Source organism: Engystomops pustulosus, chromosome 4 (assembly GCF_040894005.1).
Source record: "Engystomops pustulosus chromosome 4, aEngPut4.maternal, whole genome shotgun sequence".
Lineage (NCBI taxonomy): Eukaryota > Metazoa > Chordata > Amphibia > Anura > Leptodactylidae > Engystomops > Engystomops pustulosus.
The window spans coordinates 154512261-154534642 of NC_092414.1; the positions used below are offsets into that span (position 1 = coordinate 154512261).

The window sequence follows — 22382 nt, forward strand, 5'->3', positions numbered from 1 at the left end:
ATATGTGTAAATAAATGGTAAAACAGTGGTGATTTGAATATTTGGCTTTTATCATTACAGGGTTCACCAAATGGTATAATCATTTTTAAGCTGTGGGTGGCTTTGCCCCTGGCACTTAAATGTTTAACACCTGCAATCAGTGCCAGCGCTTATTGCAGGTATAAGAAGGGGGAGTCTGTTGCATAATGCAGCAAACACCTGCTTTGTAGCTCAGTCTTGAGCACTCTCCTTACACCTTTAACTATATTGTGACATACATCATGTGTCATTAAGGTGTTAAGGAATCAGTGCATACAAAAACATCCTTCTCACCACACCAGTGCTACCTAAATGACCCTTTTACAACTTGGTTTGCTTTCTTGTTTTCTGTTCTCTACTTGATGTCCATGTATGACTCTTAGTTCATGCTACGTCAAACTCCAATACTTCTGATGCAGCAACATTTATGTAAGGCGTCTGTTAGGGAATGATAGTAAGATAGAATGGTAGGACAGACACAGATAGTAATCCCTTAGGATAGAACCCCCAGCTGTTCCTACCTATTTGGCCATTCTACACTAAATGGTTGGGGACTACTGGTCAATGTCTCCCTGTGTAATAGTGAAAACATGAAGACAAAAATAGGAAAAAACAAACACATAAGAATAATCAGTCAAATATGGGTTAAACGCCAAAGGAGAATGTTGTACAGAATCAAGAGACAAGTGAATGGTCAGATGACAGATAAGAAATAATGAAGTCCAGAAAATGCTTGGAAGCTCCAAGAAAAACTTTTGAAAGCATTGAAAAGTGGGCAAACAATCCTATTATGAGATATTAGACTTCCGCTCCAAAAGTTGATTGGACCAGTCCCCTGATATCCAACAAAACCAGACTAGCAAGGAAAAATGTGATTGCAGGAGACATCTTACCATCACACGTAACGTAACTTGTCTGTTAACAGGAGAAAGATGAGTAAAAGAAATAAATTACGACAGCCAGGAGGCCAAGTAAGGCAGTGTTCAGACTAGTGCGGGACAGAGTGTAAAAAGTACAAAATCATAGCAGCACATTTACTGCCATACTTTATAGGCAGAGAGTGTTGCTAAGCCCAAACAGACACAGTTGTTACAATCTTCACCCCTTGGAACATTGATAGCAAATCTTTTACAGACAGAGTGCTAAAACTGAAACCCAAAACCCATGGTAAGTATCTTTTGTTTACAGACCCCATGAAGGTCTGTGTTACCATATCAGCTGAAAATCAAATTGAGTTCAAGAGTTTATATACTAGAGAATTAAACACCAACCAACATTCCCATAGCTCTATCAGTCTATGTGGGCAGAATACATTGGCTAAAGTAAAGCAGGTTGTATCGGTTTACTAATCAATCACTTATAGTACACAGCTCTATGCCTTCACATAGTGAGAAGATGGACACTGAACTACATTATGTTATGGTTGGTGATCAGGATATAATACAGGAATTATCAGAAATCAGTTCTGATTTTTTTTAGCTTGAGAGATTCTGACCTACATTACATAGCTTTGACCTCCACTATGGACCTGAGTCCTGACCACTATAGTATGGCTCAATTGGTTTTGACCTTGCCCTTTATGCCTTGCCCAATGAACTGTTTACTCCTGTCATTTTGATAGATTCACCATTTTCTATGAAAGCAGACATTTGTTACTGTTGACATACAGCCTAGATTCCTCTAAAAGTAGTTGTAGTTCTCCATAAGCTTAGTATTTAGTTTGTTTGTTTGTTTGTTTCTATTCACAAAGTAAGTCTATAAAGTATAGTCCTATCTGAGGGTTCTGTAATGTATAGGTTTATATGACGGATTTCAGAGTAAAGAGTGGAATATATTTTAGCAGGGAGACACCAGGCTACTCTGCCCACACACAGTAATAGCCTTCTTTGTATGAGCACGGTAAACAGGACTCTAAATAGGAATTTAACTATTTCCCATAAGAGTCATATCATCACTGAAGAGTTTTTATCTAAATTGAGTACAGATAGCACCTGGGTTACTTACAAGATAGGTTACATAGGTTTGTTCTTAAGTTGAATTTGTATGTAAATCGAAACTGTATATTTTATACCTGTAGATCCAGACAAAAAAATTTTTTGCCCCAGTGACAATTGTAGTTTCCAATTTTTCTGCTCTAATTGAACCAAGGATTATCAGTAAAACTTCATTACAGACACCGTACAGCTGTTCATTGCAGCCTGGGACTAAAGTAAAGCATCCAAAAAGCTTCACCAGTGGTCACAGTGGGAAGAGGGGTCTATCTTTATCTAGGGGTCGCCTGTAAGTCGGGTGTTTTTAAATAGGGGGCTGCTTCTATTAAGATGCTGCATTCAAGCAACTTTCGTTTCAACTTAACTGTACTTATATATTTCATATAGATAGTGGATTGAAAACCCCATGAATTTCAACCCTTTTACATATAACACTATAGTCACTTGACCAATAAAATATAGGAATATTTGTCTTTGTTGGAATCATAAATCTTAAAACGGTACATTTTATATGTTCATAGCTAGCATGCTCCAGACCATTTATAGATTTATTTTAGCTGGTCCCGCTATGCAATGTATTTGTCCCCCGGTTGACATGCAGACCACATCTAGGCTAATTGAAATGCTTCCATTCGTTTTGAGTATTTTTTAAGTCTTTACTTTTAAACGGCTGACCTGGCAGCCCTCGCAGTCTGGGAGATTAGAGAATTGTGTAAGAATCAATTAATTTGTTTTTCATTAAAATCATTAAAATAGATGATGGGATCCTCCCTTGTGTTTGCCTCTGTTTAATTGGATTGGAAACAGCTTAAGCATTCAAATCTAAAAAGTCAAATGATCCCAGCTGTTTTAAAAGCTTAAGAGAACAAGACCATATGATCATGTCAAGGCTTGTAGAAAGGACTTTAATCTTCTTTTTAACATTGTGTAACACGTTGTAAGTTCTTTATATTTCTGAGGTTGTCCTCAGTTACCTTTGTCATCTAGCTGAGACACTGAGGATTATCTGACGAGAAAAATTTCACCACATTGTATATTACAAACTTGAAATGCTGTATTTTTGTTAATAACAGTGAATTAGAGAATGTGTTATTTTGTTATCCTGAGTACATTTAAGAGACTTGTCTTGATGGGAATACTCATTTAAGGTATGTCTGATGCAACAACTTTCTACAGCACCACATCAGAAGAAGATTGCAGGACACCAGTTCCTGCTGGTGTCGGCATAGAGTTGTGTTATAACAGCCCCAGCGCTTACACTTTTAATTGAAAAGCTCCCATTCCAGATTTTTAACCCCTTAGACACCACGGTCAAACATGGACGGCAGTGTCTAAGCTGCTGCATAGGAAGTAAGCCCCCTCTGCACCCATTGACACCGCACAGCAGCAATTGTGGGGAGCTGATGACATCACAGGAAGCCTGCGGGTCCTCTCAGGGACCTCCTAAGCTTAATGTAGTAGCTTTCTATAAGGCCATGCCAGAAGTAAGATAAAAAAAAAGTTAAACACAAACACATAAAAATTGCCCACCCCTTTAAAAATAACAATGTAAAATCACACATAATTTGTACTGTACCGATCCAGGCTAAACGCCATGATAGTAAAAAAAAACTCTTAAAAAGAAAATAAAGGAAACTAAATGCCCAAACTGACAATCTGTAATCATCCATCACACAAAAAATATGTCAAAAAGCTTTATGAATCCCAATCAATTCCAGCTGCAGTGACGAAACCATTATCTGTGGAGATTCTCCACATTATCCTGTCCTCTCTTCCATTTGTCATTCATGGGTGACTGGCAACTGGCATTTTTGGGATTTTGAAGGAATTCCACATGTTGTGAAGATGCAATATTCTAATCACAGACTACCAAAATTTTTGCAAAGTCAGTGCGAACTGGAAAGTTAGGCTGCCAGTTAAATATTATTTGTCAGATAATTAAAGGGGTATTCTCGTCTCGGCATTCACATTCTGTTTCATTAATCTGCCATATATAAACATTTCTTCAATTGGATGTTATTAAAAAAATGATCCTGTGTGAAGATAATTTCTCATAAATGTAGTCATGTTGTCCCTTAGAAACGAGATAGCTTCCTCGGATACGACCACGTCACACTCTGGCAGCGGTGGCCAGACTTAGACTATAGAGTCCTGCCGGACTACCAGGATTCAGCAATCACTACCACAGGACAGCTGTGCGACATGTAGTAACTCCAGGACATTTTATATACAATAACCTTTTGTTTATTTGTGCAATCCCTCCAGCAGAGGTGGCCGTAACCGAGGAAGCTATCTCGTTTCTAAGGGACCACATGACTACATTTATGGAAAATGATCTTCACACAGGAACATTTTTTTTAATAACATCTAAATGAAGAAATGTTTATTAATGGCAGATTAATCAAACTGAATGTTAATGCCCAGACGAGAATACCCCTTTAAGGATACAACACCAGTAACTTGCAGGTATTGATGTAACTTGCAATGTTCCTTTATAATTATCTCACTTACATTTTTATTATGCTGTGCTTCAGAATACCGGTAGTCTCCGGGTTACGTACAAGATAGAACCAGGATTAACAATAAAGCTTAATTGCAGACATCTTTGATAACTGTTACAGTTAATAACCAACATTAAGAGGTCAGTTTCTAACTAGGGATCATCTGAAAGTTGGATGTTCTTAAGTAAGGGACCGTATGTGTATACAATTTGTGAAATAAACTTAAAATACTGTTATTTGCTTGCTAGGAAATATACACATAGAACTACACAATGACCTTGACATTTAGGAAATTGAGTGTTGTTCTCTAATTTTGACTAAATTATTGGGTCTTTTTGTATCTTCTCCATAAAGAGTTGATAAAGTTCAATTATTGACACTCCAAACAGACACCACTAAAAAGTACAACTTGTTTCCAAAATAACAAGCCCTAAACCAGCAACATACATGGAAAAATAAATACGTAATGGGTCCGAGTTTGGGTCCAGATGCCTCAACGCCACCTCTTTAAATGGGGCAGCGTGTGCATTGTCGCTCTGTGACGATGCACAGGGAGTGACGATACTCCTAAGAATGGTGTCCACTTGTGCCATTTAACGGATTAATACCCAAAATTTGTGTCACTGGTCTCATCAGTGTGTTAATGTTACTGGTGGGGTAACTGAACCGAACAGAATTTTCCAGGTCATCTGAACTTTTTTGGGTCTTCTCATCACTAGACAGTAGGATCAAGATCACATTAGACAAGCTAAGGAAGCTGGTGGTATTAAAGGTAGGTTTATGAAACCTTCCTTCTTGTCTGGAGAGCTTCCCATAGTATAAGCTGGCATCACATTGCCTACTTTCTCTGCAGCCTGGTGCTGTGTAGTAGTCTTTTCCATGGACCTTTTATGGGAGCATGCTTTCTATTGAGTCGCTTGGCAGGTAGGACAGTCATGGGACAAACCCTTCAACATAGTAATCTACTATGGGAGAGCTGTAAGTAAGTCAGTGACTACAAAACCGGTCACGCACGGGCAAAAATGGCATCTTGCAATTATTTATCTGATCAAATTACAAAAATCACATTGGATCTTGCTTGTGCCCACATTCACTTTGCCCATCAGTGTTACCAGGTTGTTGCTTTAATTTTTCCTGGTGATAGAGGGCTGCTAGCAGCAAATCAAGTGCACCTAATGCTCAGCTGCTGTATGAAAAGCGGCAAGGCGCAAGTCCCAGCTGTTCAGCTTGATATTTCCTGATTGCCCCCTGTGCTCAATCTGTGAACTCTTTTCTGGACAGAAGATTTTTCAAGCTCTGGGGTTTTAAAATCTCATGCAGGCAGGCATCCTCAGATATGCCATTATAAGCTGCTGCCAGGGGATCTTCCCAGAGATAAATGGAATCTGTGTGAAGTAAATTAGAGTGAACCAGTCAATCTGTGTGTCAGCCCTAAATGTAGGGTAACTAGTCCGCCGACACAAAGGCCCTTGCCTTAATGTATAGGTGACTAGCTCTAGAGTTACATTGATGCTTTTACATTTCTGTCAATTTCCTTAGCAACTCCTTTGAAAATCATAACTAAATAAAATAACTTACTGATGATTCCTCCCACTGAGCCTAGGAGACTATAATAGAGGAAATATGTGACAAGGGGCTTCCCCCTTAACACATAATTGAATACATGCTTTTGAAATTCCATAGAAAACTCAGTCACTGTGGGAGACTTATAAAGTCTAGTGCAATGTGCATGGTTTACCAGGCGGATTTTATTTCTCCTGAGAGTGGCCCTCATCTTGCGACTCCGGGTTCTTCCAAATCTCTGTTCTCCTGTTGTGCCTGTAGAATAACAGTTTATTTACTGAAGCCACAATTTTAACATCCAAAGGAGTAAGAAAAACCGGCACTCACCGATCGCAAGCAGAGTAGACTTTATTCAGGAAGGAATTAGGACAGGGGTGATGCACGCCACGGAAGGCGACGGGCCGTTTCGCGCAGGAAGCGCTTTCTCAAGCCTCGGTCCAAGGTCTACTCTGCTTGCGATCGGTGAGTGCCGGTTTTTTCTTACTCCTTTGGATGTTGAAATTGTGTCTTCTGTGAAGCTTGGACGTGCACCCCGCAGCAGTATTCCCTCTGCCGGTCCCAACGTGTGGCTGTGTCTGTCGGACGTGGACTGTGGTTCCGTACCTGTGTTTAGGTGGTGCCAGTCATCCTTCCTATTACTGACTATTATTTACTGAAGCACCTTGAAAGTTTACATAGATTATGCAATACATAATCTGAAAAAATTAGGTTACCTAATTTTAGAGATTGGCTGTATTTAAAGGGCTTGTCCAGGAATTCTTTGGGCCAAGGTAGAGGTGAGAACATAGTTACCCTGCTACAGCTCCTGGTTCCTGTATTCTTCTAGTCTCCTCCACCCAGCAAGAAGTGCTAAGGGGTTACGAGACCCGCTCCGGAAATCTGTGGCCATCTCAGACCATGGGTCCGATGAGGCTTCTTTAAGGATAGAGCATCTCTCCCTGTGATCAGCTTTACTCTGTTATTAATTTTCACTTCTCACTGTACAGACTCATGCATAGGATAATGTTTCATTATATTTCTCTGCTGAAGACAGTTCGCTCTAAGATTAATGTCCCATACTCAGATAGGGGTGAAAAATAGAAACATAGCGTAGAAATCCATAAGTGTGGGTTTAATTTTTGAAATTCTGTACGTCTTAAGATGTTGTATGAGAATAACCTCTGTTTGGACAATATAGAATACATCCCTACACTCAGCAATCGCGGAATATTATGTCCTATACTATATCAATATAATTTTTGCGCTACTAGAACAGAATTGACAGGAAGGAAATATTTTTACATCAATAGGACTTTCTGTTCACTTTGTTACATGCTCTTAAATTGCATAGTGTAACTGAAACTCCGGACGCAGGTGTGAACTAATTAATTATAATCATATTTTCCCTAATGAAATAACTGCCTCTCCACGTACAGATATTTTTGGAAGCCTGGGCATGGGCCTCTGCCCATCCACAATAGCCAGTCAGGTCGAGACAAGCTGTACTCTATGAGGGGAAGTGCTGACTGTCCACATGATATTTAAGTGACAATGTGACTTTAAGCATGATATTTAAACATGATATTAAGTGACAATGTGACTTTAAGCATTTTACTAAAGCAGGAAGTAACAGATCATTTCTTAGTCTTAATAGAGCACACACTTGACATATGCATGGATGAATATATTGTAGATGTTAATACTACAAATAAAAAAGGTTTTCCTATCCAGAACAGTGTTGAAAAGACTTTAGTTTCAAATTACTTAAAGGGAACCTGTCAGCAGGGACCTCATTTTCACCAAAGGCAGGTTGCAGAAACCCATTACAGCTGTATTGCAAATCTGCCTTTCTGCTTTCTCTAAGCATTTGCATTACAATATATTGTGTGTTTTTACCTACCTTGCACCCATGTCAAAAAACAACATGTGACTGCTCACTCCTCAGATCTCAGCCCCCAACTTTGTGCTCCATCACAGGAACAGAGCCCTCAGTGTGGTGAACTGACATCAGTGGAGGAGAGAGGAGCTGCACAGGAGCATAAAGGTGGGGGCCAAGATTTGAGGAGTGAGCAGCATAGACAAGCATCATGTTGTTTTTTGAAATGCATCCAAACCAAAGCCCAACCCCTGGGACTACACATGGGATTTTTCCAGGAAGCCATGTAAGTTTAAACACACAATTATATTGTAATGCAAATGCTTAGAGAAAGCACAAAGGCATATTTGCACTGCAGCTGTAATAAGCTTCTGCAACCTGTCTTTAGTGAAAATTAGGTTCCTGGTGACAGGTTCCCTTAAATCCGTGGATCACATATAAAAAACCTTTTCCATTGCAAAAACTAATTTTAAGGCAGGAGTATCTCCAACCCACTCCAAGAATATTGCTTTTACTAATGATTCATGAGATTAATACATCAGATATACATATAAGATCATTACAAGAGACTGGGACGTTGCACCTACACCTCTTTCAACAGTTTCCAACATAATATTTAATTCCTATATGAATCTATATCATTTGATGCTGTCAATATACCTGCTCTGGCGGCAATAGGCAAGGAAGGATAGTCAGATATAAGAAATGGAAAGTGGAAGCCCTGCATATTGTTTATTGGAGAGAATATCTGCTCAATTTAGTATCTTATGCGGTACACTGACTACAGTATATTTCATATGAAAGTAGTTCCCCTTGGGTAATGGAAGTGGCTACCATGTCACTTAACAATGCATTTTCAGGCTGAATAATGTTTTAAGGTTTTTGCTTTAAATGAAACTTCAACTTAATTATTCAGCTATACATTTAAATGTCAGATCGGCTCGGAAAGAACATGGTAGTTTTACCCCTTTGGGCAATGAATCTCGACTACAATGAAAGCTGAGATGTTTATTTAACAATAGTTCCACTTCTGTTTGTGTTTAGCATTGTCCAATAATCTCAAAGGAACATATTCTTTAATAAATAATATATTGCTATATTCCATCATAGAGTGCATGGAGTTCAGTTATATATACCACTGACCATTGACAGGTGAAGTAAATGACATTGATTATCTTGTGGCAATGGTACCTGTCAAGGAGTAGGAATTATAAGGCAGCGAGCGAACAGTCATTTATTTAAGTTAAAGTGTTGGAAGCAGGAAAAATGGGGAAGCATAAAGATCTAAACGACTTTGACACAGGTCAGAATGTGATGGCTAGAGGACTGGGTTCAAGAGTTAGAAAGGGGCTATGGAGAAATGGATGAAGGTTGGCCTGGTTTAATAAATCACATTTTCTATTACATCCTTAGGACAGATGGGTTCTTGCATGTGGCTTAGCTTGAGGAGAGTTGGAACTGAGATGAAAAAGACTAGCTGACAGTGGTAGGTGCTTGGGTTTCTACCACCTGTGTAGAGAAGTGAAGGCTATGCACATCTCTCAATGCCAACAATTTTCTCTCATCACAGTGGCTTTGAGGAATTGTTTGAGGGATCACACATATTAGAAATGTTCTGCACATTTGCCTGTAATGTGTAAGATGGAAAAATGTTACTGTGTAGGGTAGCAAGAGTAAGGCCATGAACACATTGGGACCTTTGGCACCTATATAAGAGTAAGCCTTAGGAATGACTTGCTTAAGAAATTGAATGAGAACATTGCTATGGAAAGACAAAATAACAAAAGATTGCATAAAGCACTGAAAAGGTTCAGGTACATTTTTAGATTTACTGTTATTTGACCACTTTATTTCGGGCCATGTGTAACTGACTTATTTGTAGGCTAATTTGTAGACGTTCTGAAAAGGACACAAGATTAATAAATACTTCAGTGTTTTATTAGTAGTGACAAACTGGGTTCTTTTTGAGCTTTCTAGATATAAATATTCTGTGGACCCTTCCCCCTTTAACACCTATGAAACAGATCCTAGTAGCCTCCATAGGTCATATGCTTGACCTTTAGGGTCCAGAATGGGGTTAGAACCTGGGCTTACCAGATGCTTCTCTGTGACTCTGATGGGCCAATATGATTATGCTTCTCACCTGTTCTTAGAAGTACTTGGCTATCTCTTAGTCAAACTCTTCTCAATCTGTTCTATGAATTGGTGGGATTCCTAGCATTTATTTTTGTGATTCTGCATTAATTAGTTAAATAAAAAAAAAAATATGTATGAAAAATATATAATGCACTTTTATGGGTGATTTAAAATATAATAGATTTAGCATTTTGTATTGTGATTGATTGAATAGTTTTGCAACATATCATTGTGTCTATTTAATTTGCAGGCCCTGATGCCTCAGCAAAAAGTGAAAAAGTCGTAAACTTCCACGAGCCAGAAGCCATTATAGAAAAAAGTGGACTGGAGGACACAGATAGCCCAGGTAACTGAAAGTTGGACAAAATATTCTATCAATTATCCCTCCTCATAAAATGCAAGAGCCTAATACCTTTTTAGTAGCTACTGCAGCAAATTAGTAATCACCTCTAATGGTCAAGCCGCACAGAGATTATTCATTTTGCTCTTTCATCAAGATTTCATGTCTCAGATTGGCCAAAGGCTTTATGACTTCAGAAGAAAGCTGACACTACCACTTCATTATAATTAGTTTTACACTCAAGCCTTTTCCTAAATATATGTGCTGGGTCCAACCTCTGAGCGCACACTTGCCGACCGTTTACAATGACTGAATTTAGAGAGGCTGACACAGGCAAACTCTCCTTAAAGGACTTTAATTAATTTGAAGTCAAACCAATGCACATTACTTACTATTACTTCACAATTTTATTATTTCAGATAATAGGTACACAAAATAATATGGTATAGGCACCATAGGGGCAATTATATAATGAATGGCGCAATTTTTTTTCCAAGTGTGTTTAATTTCCCCTAAAATGTTGCAACTGTGTGATCTCAAAAATGTGATTCCTCTTCTCTTTAGCCTGTCAGCTTAGTTGAGAAATTTCAAAGTCTTGTAGCTGAGTTGACAGGGGGCAGCTGAGAGAAGTCACCTGACCGGCCTCCAGGGACAGGCTGGAGATCTCATCTTCCATGAAAGAGTGCAGCCTGTGTCTGTACACAGTGCTACTTCAGGTTCCAGTAAGAGTCATGTTGCTGCACATTTATGATTCAGTTTGTTCATCCAGACATGTAACATAGATGATATAGATTGGTCACTTAGTATTAGTTATAGTGTAACAGAAAGCTTATATTCTCTATGCTTCAAGCTGAGCTACAACCAACACTTCTCCTTCAAATCTATTTCTTGTAAGGTATCCAAGCATCAGGTTGTATAGATATTGGTGGCTGGCTGCTATCCAACGATTTAGTGCTATGGGCATTGTTTGTTCATCTTGAAACAGTGATCACAGGAACACAGAGGGACTTCTTGCTCTGCAATTTAATGTAGAACTATACATTGGGGCCCCGCAGAGTTAACTTACAGTTTTGGATCTGCTGCATATTAGGGAAGCAGGAACTCAATGCATTATATATAAAAATGATGATTTCAGAAACACATTTTTAGAAGGCCAAATGTGATATAGGAATAATTAATACTAAAGCCGCATTGACATGACCGTAGGAGGACATGCAAGCTTGCAGCCATACATACGCCCCCCATAGACTGGCATGGTACCGCTCCATACATAAGAAAAATAAAGTACATGTCCTATCTTTCCCCGTGTTACGGACCACCCTCCTCCTCTCCACCGCGGCTGACGTATGCCAGCCCTAGCTGTAACTGAGCGGGCTTACATCGGTGTAAATGCAGCCTAAACTACATGTTGCAGTACATTGCTTAGATATATTTAAACTACAACAAATTACACATATGTCTGGGATTTATAAATATTACCTACATGTGATTATAAAAAAAGCCCCATAAAATTTCCCCTAAAATGTGATGATCATTCATCACTTCTCTTCAGCTATGACATGCTTGTGACTGCTGTAGCCAATCTCTAGCTGCATAGCAAGTGGTTGGCTGCAGCAGTTACACTGTGTATATAGCATGATTCCTGTTGTTCAATAGGAAATCTCTGAACAGACTCCTTCCAAGGTGAACCTGCCACAATATTTTACGCCATTAAACTACTAGCTGAGGGTATGAAATGTCATCCTACAACTCCTTCCTTTAGGTGAAATCTCAAAATTTTACTTCTAATTAATCTTCTCCAAAATTATTTGAGAATTACCAAAAAAGAGTCCTATTTTACTTGAAATCAGTCAAGTTTAGAGGCTCCAAAGTGAGTGTCATTTCAAAACCCCCTTGCTTTTTTCTACAGTACCTACATAGATGCTTTAGTTTCATATAAAAGATAAGAATCTCATCTTTCCTAACACATCAAGCTTGAAGTTTTGTAATCTACAGAACTAGAGGTACAGGCATTTGAAAACTTATGGGAATTGGATTTTTATTAGCAGTTTGCATTTCTGACTTCCAGTATCTCTGATTCTTTAGATCTCAAAAACACATCTGATGTTATAAGATTCATATCTTTATTATAACACCAAAAGTAGGGTTATGGGTTCTATAGAACTGAAGATAGGGACATGTGAAGTGATGCTACCCCTGCAGACTTTAAACTTGAGTCATCTAGGGAAAATATGACTCCTCTCTACTCATTTGCACATGACTTTGGAGGGACTTTTTCATAGCAAAACAGAAGATTTCACATACGAGATGGAATTCTAGAAAGTGTATTTCATACCCTACCTGAGGGGGGCTGTTCGTTTAATGGGGTAAAATATGAAGACAGGTTCCCTTTAGTTAGAATCCCAGGAAAAACCTTTAATATCAATGTATTTCAATTGTCCCTAATGATATAGAATGTAGCCAAGATTAATTGTCAACTTTACAGCTTAAACTTTTACTATTAACATCCAAGTTATTCTCCTGTATTGCACTTCATGAACTAAATTTAAAAATTCTCTAGAACAGAAAAAAGAATTTGCTTATAATTTATTTCTATTCTGTCCGACACACCGCATTCTCCCTTACTACAGATATATGAGGCAGACTTGTGCTTTGAATAAAATTGATGACAGGGATCCAGGTAGAGAATAGGATTCTTCAAATATGGTATCATTATATTGGCAGTAAACAATGAATTGCTCAGTCTTCCCTGTGTGTCCATCCCTGAATTTTAAAACACTGTTCCTTATAACTCTGAAAAACCTCTGGAGAATTCAGAACTGGTCTCATTGCCTTCCACTGAGAATTTGTGGCTTGGTTGCCATAGAGACATCGTATTTCTCCAAGAATTGTTCATATTGATCCGTGGACAGGCGTAAATGGCCAGACTAGTGAGGAGAATAAAAGAGGTGGGCAGCACAGAAAATGACCAGAGGTTGGAAATAAGCTTACTGCAGACACACGCGCTTCGAGATGTTCATAAAGAAAGTGTAGATTTTTTGGGGTTGGATTTTGGTTTTTGTACTTTGTGCCATTGTTTTCATTCACTATAGAGTGAAAGAAACTTGTTAGTCACTTGTCATGTCAGATCTTTGGTGCTTGTCCTGACACAGCTGTCAGCCTCCGAGCTCTGTGTGCAGTTCAGGGACACACAACAAAGAGCTGGTAACATGAATTATTTATCTGCTCCCGTGTGGATGAAATTCTGTGATAAGAAATTAACACACTTCCAATAGGAGGGTAGGTAAAACAGGTTTGATCATGTAAATATTAAGTAACCATAGAGGATGGGTAGAAGATTAATGTCTACAGTTCACAAAAAAAAAAATATATATATATATATATATATATATCCATGCATATTCTAATGATAGAATTCAGGTAAATTTTAAATATATAAAAATTGAAAATACAGTGGTGTAAGGTTCAAATAAAGTCCACAAGGTGACATAGCTGAATATTCAGGAGGATAACGCTTCTCCACATCATGTATTACCCCTAACTGTGGCAGTCCCCAACTTAAGGACACCCGACTTACAGACGACCCCTAGTTAAAGACGGACATCTCTGCCCGCTTTGACCTTTGATGAAGCTCTCTGGATGCTTTAGTATAGTCCCAGACTCCAATGATCAGCTGTAAGGTGTCTGTTATGAAGTTTTATTCATAATTACAGCAAAAAATTTTGAAACTACAATTGTCACTGGGGCAAAAGAAAATTTTGTCTGGATCTACAATTATAAAATAAATAGTTTTGACTTACATACAAATTCAACTTAAGAATAAACCTATGGAACCTATCTTGTACGTAACTCGGGGACTGCCTGTAATACAAATTAACAAATATATACGGCAACAGAAGATGGGCGCATTCACTATACCTTATAGCTTGCCTGGCTCTCCCGAGCCTCCTACCTCCCTTTTGTATGAGGCATGCATGCAGAATGGACGCCCCACTAGCACAGCCCGACGGAGTGTACAGCAAGACAATGCTGCAAATATACAAGGTAAGTATACACAGTAGGGTTAGGGTTAACCCTAACCCTAACTTAACAAACCTAAAGAACCTTTCTTGTAGCTATCTCGGGGACTGTTTTATATGATGAGGTTAAAATGAGTATAAAGACAGAACTATAAATTCTTAATATATAAAGATTGCACCCTCCCGTTTGCAATCATAACATTTTTCACAGCCGCTCTCTGTGACTCAGGGGACGTCATAGACTAGGTTTTGAGCCGAAATTTTCACCCGGTGTTTAAAGTACCCTAGAGGGTCTAAGAAATAGTAAAAAAGTTTAAAAAATAATAATCGAATATTAAAAATTTAAATAATCACTCCCCCCTTTCCCTAAAATTGATATAAAACTGAATAAACAGTAAAAATCACAAACATGTTAGGTATCACCGCATCCCAAAATGCCTGCTCTAGCAAAATATAAAAACCGTTATTGCCAACAGTGAACCACGTAACAGAAAATAGCGGCCAAATGTCCGAAAAGCGACATTTATACCATCTTACATAACATAAAAAATGTAATGAAAAGTTATCAAAAGGTTGCACAGTCCTCAAAATGGTAGCAATAAAAATGTCAGCTCATCTTGCAAAAAATGACACCTTACACACCTCTGTACACCAAAGTACAAAAAAGTTATTCGGGTCAGAAGACGATGAAAGAGGTTAATATGAGTTCTGAGCTTTGATTGGTTATTACAGTATAGGCAATGGGGGGGGGGGGGTATTTATTATTAGGGTTTTTGTCGATGTTTGGCATTATTTTGGCGCAGCTGTGGTACAAATGTAGTTTTATGACTTTTCATTGCACCAAATGAACAAAGGACCGGGCAAAGTCACTTTGGCATAGACCCTGCTAGCTCCAAATTCATTATTTACTTAGACTAGTTTTCACAATTCAACTGAATTCATGATTTGCAATTTGGACCAAATTTTGGTTGAGGCGCAAGTTTTGGTGAAAATTGACAACAGTCCCCACCCTGATTTATCTTGCAACTTTGTTTGTGTTTTTTTTTTTTTGCGACTTTTCATGCACCTATCGCAAGCAACCCACATAGAAAAAAGCACTGCCAGCAGATTTATCAAGGGCTAAAGCCACTTTAATGAATCTGACTGCAGCGGAGCTCCAAAGACAGTGAGTATAAGACAGCTTATGTGTGAGGTAAGATGGATAGGGATACAGAGATAGGGGAGATTTAGCAGAAATGTCGGAGGTATAATTGTTCCAGTGGCCCATGTAAACCAATCAGAGATCAGCTGTAATTTTATATACAGCTGTGGGAAAGTTAAACTTGAGCTCTGATTGGTTGCCATGGGCAACTAGAACAGTTCTGCTCTTCTAAAATATCTCCCCATAGTGCCCAAGTGATGAGTGAGAGGCAAAGACACTCTGAGACAGTAAAAGGCAGTCGGAGACAGAGAGAACCAGCGTCAGAGACAGACACAGGCAGTAGGAGGCAGCCGGAGAGAGACACAGTCAGAGATTGGAAGTTAACAACAAATGTAACTGTAACTTTGCATGTAACTGTTACATGTGAATGTAACTTTGCACTGTACAAACAATATGAATCTTCTGAAAGATTTTAACTATTTACTTTATACACTAGAGTGTATGTCAAGTATAAGCCCCACTGAAGTATATAAAAAATAAAGTACTTACACTCACCTCTGGTGCTCACCTCCAGATTCCTTTTTTCCCCGGCAGCTCCATTTCTCTCCAGCAGCTTGGGCAGATGCACATCTATGCGTTCTGTTTTCGCACAGAGGTGCATCTGCTCACACTGCCGGACATTCTATTAGTGAGGGCAGGCTGCTTCAGGACATTTTGTTAAAGAAGGGAGGCTGTTGCAAGACATTTTATTAATGTAGAGGCTTCTGCTGGACATTTCATTTATGAGGGGTCTTTGCTGGACATTTTATTAATAAGGGGTAGATGCTGCTGGACATTTTAATAATGATGGGGCTGCGGGGTATTTTATTAATGAGGGGTGGCTGCAGCTGGACATTTCAGTAATGAGGGGAGGCTGCTGCTGGACATTGAATTAGTGAGGAGAGGCTGCTAGACATTTCGTTGATAATGGCTTATAAATCAATAAGTTTCCCAGTTTTTTTGTGGTAAAATTGTGTGCCTCAGATTATATTCGGGTCGTTTATACTGAGTATACCTTGCTTCATTGGAAATCATTGTGTTTTTAGGAATTTATAGCAGTTTTAGTTATGGTGAGTTCATGTTTATGAGGGTGCTCACAAACCACAATTCACAAGAGTGATTTCACGCCAAAATGGAGAAAATAAGGATATTAGAGCAAGGAAGATCTGCAGATACTAGCCTTAATAATTCAACATACATTGGGGCACATTTACTAAGAACTGAGCAAACTGCACTAAATGTACGTTGGCTCTGTATAGTGCAGAGTGCACCAGTTTGAAAACAGTTTGGGTCTAAAAGAACGTTCAAAGTCCACCAGAAAACTGGCGCAAGGGCCTTAGTAAATGTGCCACATTGTACTTACATTCTACACCTACTGTATATTATGTGTATATATAATGTATCATTGGATCCTAATGAGACATTTTATGATGTCACCGCTTATCTCCTTCCCTCAGAGTATACCTACAAAACTTCTATACACATCAATGAGGTGCTCCAGCCATTGGCAGGGGCAAATCACTAAATGGTTTACTAGAGCTCAGGCAAGATGGCAGCCTCCATAATTAAAGAGGAAATAAAAGGAAGCACTTGTGATACATTCCCTTTAAATCTAAAAACATATTTTATAATGGTTTAGAATAAGCAAAAAGCTAAAGCAAAATAATCTCACTGCTCCCCCACAGCTCCTTTTAACTCTAGCCATTCCAGCTGCAGAAATGACATCCAGAAACATGTCCCCTACACTACTGTTTACTGAATAGTTGAAAACTTTCAAAGACATTTATGAAAGTTTTGTAATGTATTTTATTTTGTTTCTTTTTCAGATGACATGAAGCAGAATCCCTGGATGTCTAAAGTGTGTTATTGTAAAGTGTGCTGAATGTATCCTGAATAACAAGCTATAGCAACATATTAAGCCATTACACAAGTATTTATCTATGATTTTTAGAATAGAAGAATAAAGCATATTTAAAATAATGCATATTATGATTTTGTCAGAAACTATTTCTGGGTATTGTTTCATAAGATATGAAAAATATCTATAATGATCAGTTTTATGTTAATACATTCTGACCAATTATATATAAGAATGAAGTTTCAGGACACCACAACCACATTATATAATCTGCATTTATGCCAAAGCACCTGGGACTGGACACTCCCTCTCTCCCATATGTCTACTTAAAGACAGCCTGTCGGTACAATTTGGGACCCTAAACCAACTATAGTTCCTTATAGAACAGTGGTTTACAGTACCAAATGAACCTGTATGAAGGCTGTGGGTGGCGAAAAATTAAATCAACTTTTTTACCCATCTAGATGTGAGTCCGATGAGGATCCTGCATCGGTGCCTACTATGGCAATGCGGCTGGTAAAGCCGCAATAATACACCAGCTTCATTGTGCATGTGCCATACCTACAGCGATTGCGTAGTGAAGCCATGATGTTCTCTTTCCGGGATCCACAGGCACCATGTTCATTTCTGTAGATCCATAGGATATAAACACCAGCTGTAATCTAGATTTGATTTAAAAAAGCAATGGGTTGACTGATACTTATACATCTTTGAAAGAGTCCATTTTTACTTCTTTTCATACTTATGTATGATAAGTAACATTCTCTTTAATAAAGGTTCTTAAAACTAAATCTGAAAAAGGATTTTTTCTGTATTGTAGCTTTAGTTTTGTGAAGTATTTGAACATTTTACATTTCTGCAGGTGAGGACAATTTTCACATAAAAAAATAAATGACAGCATAAAAAACTCTTGCTACCTTCTGCCATACTCAAATATTTTCTAAAAGTAGACAACTGTCCCATTTCCAAAATGCTATCAGACACATTGTAAACTTAGGCACTGTCTTGATATATACAGTATTTTTCGGACTATAAGGCAATAAATGCCTGCTGAAACGTCTAGGTTCATATACAAGGCGCACCGGAGTATAAGGCGCACCTGATTATAAGGATGAATGACCAGCAGGTGGCAGACCTGTGCACAGTACAAGGCAGCTGTTGTCTGTAAGTACGGTTCATATAAAAGGCGCACTGGACTATAAGGCGCACCTTTGATTTCTAAGAAAATCAAAGGATTTTTAGTGTGCCTTATAGTCCGAAAAATACGGTAGATTTTGATATGAGATTTTGATAAAATGGACAAAATATTGATGGTGACTCGAAAAGCGAAAAGTTAAAACAGTATTTGCACATAACCTTCTAAAATAAAAGCTCATTATGGACGGTGTTTGTACATAGCACTTTGCTGTCATGCACACAAATGTTAGCATGTCATATACGTTTTTTCAAAGTGTTTTTCAAATTATTTAGAATGTATATGTGGCCCACTTTGCACTTTGGTTTCAGCACATCACTTAACCCACTTAAAGGGACTATAATACCATAATACCATGATATTCAGCTATGACAGAAATGAATTTGTCTTTGTACACATTTTCTATTTGCATGCTTGAATGTTTTGAATAGTTTAACAAAAATGTTTTTTTTTTAAATGAATATGTGCACCTACAATTAACATCCAAGAAGAGCCTTACACACATTTACTTTGTCTTTTACAGGTCATAATTGAATTTTTCATTTTTTCATTTCATTTAGTGCCCTATAGCTGACTGCAGCAGGAGAACTGACATTCAGCTGCCTGAGCATAAAGATACCATGGCCCAAACATTAGAGACCTGAGATTCCCATCTAAAATCTACAGTGGGTGGTTAGGAACCAGTTAACTGTAGAGTCTTAGTAGTGTCCAACAGTAGGAGTTTGTTCAGTTAAAGTTGAGATTTAAAGGAGTTGTCAACTTTCAGCAAATAATTGTTATTGTTTGTGTAAGGAAAAGTTATACAATTTTCCAATATACTTTCTGTATCAAGTCCTAATGGCTTTCTAGATCTCTGTTTCCTATCATTGTATAGGAAGTTTTTATGTTTACTTCCTGTGGATAGAAATCTGTCCCTGGTCATGTGATGGACAGGCAGGTGCAGGAGCCATTAGTATCAAACGTCTCTGATTACGCACTATGATGATAATGGCTCGTGCACCTGTGTATCATCACATGACCATGGACAGAGTTCTATCCACTGCAAATAAACTTTCTTTAGCAGGACAGGAAGCAGAGATCTAGAAAATCGCAAGGAATTCATACAGAAAATATATAGGAAAATTGTATAACTTTTCCTTACACGGACTATATGAATTATTTGCTGAAAGTGAACAACCCCTTAAACTAGATTGCGTAACTCTCTAACAGTATCATTATGACTAGTATCAAACTAATTATAATGATAAAACAATTTCCTATGAAGTTATTTTGGTAACAATAAAGAATTTTAATTACAAAACAAAAAAACTTTACTCAGGTTAAAGTATATTAAGACATGACAAACTCATTCAAAATTATATTAAGATAAACCCTAAACTTTGAGCATTTGTTGTAGAATTTACTTTTTATTATTGTATAATTTGTTGTAGAAATTACTTTTTATAATTGTTTTTTGCAAAAATCAAAACACTTCTACTGTATTAATAGATAATCTTAACCAGTATTCACAAATACAGTCTAACAATACCAGATTGTTATGCTCGGAATTACCACTTGTGAATTGCCACCATAAGTAGCACCAACAATTTCAGTATATTCTGAAATGGAAGCTATAACGCTATCCATAGCTCTTCTGTTCCTCTATATATCTGCCTAAAGCAGTTAGCTCTTGCATCTGCTCTGAAACCATGCACATTATTTAAACAAGAGTGTCATAAAGGTAGCATGCAAGTGAAAAATGTCCTCGCTATGTACACCATACAACAAGCTTTGAAGAAAATTGGGCCCATGTGGGCTTTTCTGAACATCAGCCATTTTCAAAGGAATTGAGTAAAACCGTTTGTGACCCCAATAAATACTGCTGTATAATGTGTACTGAGAGAGCTGTACAACATTTGTGTCATCCGCCTGCACAGAGCTGTTTCAATGCATTTCTATAATGACTATCTCCATATAATTTCGAGTGTGACAAAAATATCCTAAATACATCATGTTGTATTCACATGTCTGAGATGTGAACTACAAGGAAAATCCTCTACAGAAACAAGTTATAATTTATACTGCGTACAGGATGAATTCCCGGATAGAAATTAAATCAGTTACAAAGATTAAACATTTCAAAGTATCTATCAACCCAGTAGTAGAATCTAAAGATATTGTCAGGACTCGGAGAGGACATTGTAAAGCATAAAAAGCCACAAATTGATCTTGCTGCCCCTGTCTGACCTGTCCAGGATTTAAAAACACAAAGTAGGCGATTTATTACCGTATTATTTTTTTAAGTTTTTATTTATTCAAATTTTTACATTTTTGATACCATTACAATAAACTGAAACTGAGTAACAAGACAGCCGGCTACATCTTATTTTTCAGCACATTGCCTCAGTAACAAATATAATCATATTTGCAGTAGTCCGTATAGTACATGTAGTATGCAGTTTATGTATGAAGAAGGAAATCAGAATATTGTAGCCAGTCCACTACTTTTTAACACAAATTAACCTTGATGCTATTTTGACGGGAACTGTAAAACTAATATTAACAAGATCACATTTAAAATATACTTCAGCAAATGATGCATAAATCTATTGTGCAGGGGACTGCAATACTACAACACACTTTGTTTTATACTTAACTAGAATAAAGTAATTGTCTCTCCACTTGCATCTCATGCCATGAGAAAAGGTAGATAAAATGTACTTTCTCAAGTGATATAATGGGGCACATTTACTAAGGGTCCGCAGCCGCGAATCCGTTGGGTTTTTCCCGAATATTTCCGTTTTGCGCTGTATTTCACGGGATTGTGGCGCACGCGATCGATTTTTGGCGCAATCGCGCCGACTTTCACACGACAGAAATCGGGGGGCGTGGGGCATTTGTGTCGCAAGATCAAGCACTCACATACACCAGGAAAAAGCAAGTGAACTCCGGCGGACCTTGGCGCAGCAGCGACACCTAGTGAATATCGGCGCACGGACCTTAGTGAATCCCGGCCGGACCCGAATTCAGCGCAGAGAACGCGCCGCTGGATTGCGAATGGACCGGGTAAGTAAATCTGCCCCAATATCTTCCTACAGGACCATCTGATTCATTAAAGCGGCTTTGACCCTAGATACATCTGCTGGCAGTCTCTTGTACTATGTGGGTTGTTTGCATAAGTCGCATAAAAACAAAACATCAAAAGTCACAGACCATAGACTAGGGTAGGGACTGGCATCAATTCACACCAAAACTTGCACCTAAACAGAAAGTTAGCAAATCATGAATTCAATCTAATTGTGAAAACTATGTTTGAGCGTGCCATTGGGGCATGAAGGGGAGGCGCGGCCAGCCGCATGGGGGTGTGGATGGCCGTGAGTGGGCCTGGGTGTGGCGATACTGTCTCCATGTCTACGCACTCGCAGCAGACGGCAAATTTTCACATATAATAAGTCGCCGGTTGTGTTTATTTCGCCGGCTGTGCCTATTTAAGCCAGGCGTAGAAATAAACGCTGTGCAGGACCCCGCCTGATACATCAAGAGACTTCATCCTCTTAATGTATCGGGCTGCGCAAGAGCCTAGAAGATTAATGTCATAATTTTATTTCTTTTTCTCATTTTTCTGTGTTGTTACATTTGTAAAATTTCTATTATTCTAAAGTGCATTATCTATCTGTGCAAAGACCTTCTAATACACATGTGCTTGTAATTGTGTACTCCATACACCTGACCTTCAGTCTTTTTAAC

At 38.3% G+C, this 22382-nt stretch overlaps 1 protein-coding gene across 6 annotated transcripts in view; it reads left to right on the forward strand.

Moving 5' to 3' along the window:
• Positions 1 to 18494, forward strand: part of WDR72 (WD repeat domain 72) — a 135826-nt gene extending 117332 nt beyond the window's left edge. For all 6 annotated transcript variants that reach the window (XM_072148193.1, XM_072148189.1, XM_072148190.1 and 3 more), the window contains 2 exons: positions 10315 to 10410; positions 17430 to 18494. In XM_072148193.1, coding sequence (XP_072004294.1) covers positions 10315 to 10410; positions 17430 to 17485 — 152 coding nt within the window. In that variant the 3' untranslated portion in view covers positions 17486 to 18494. The remainder of the gene's footprint in view (positions 1 to 10314; positions 10411 to 17429) is intronic.
• Positions 18495 to 22382: the final 3888 nt, after the last annotated feature.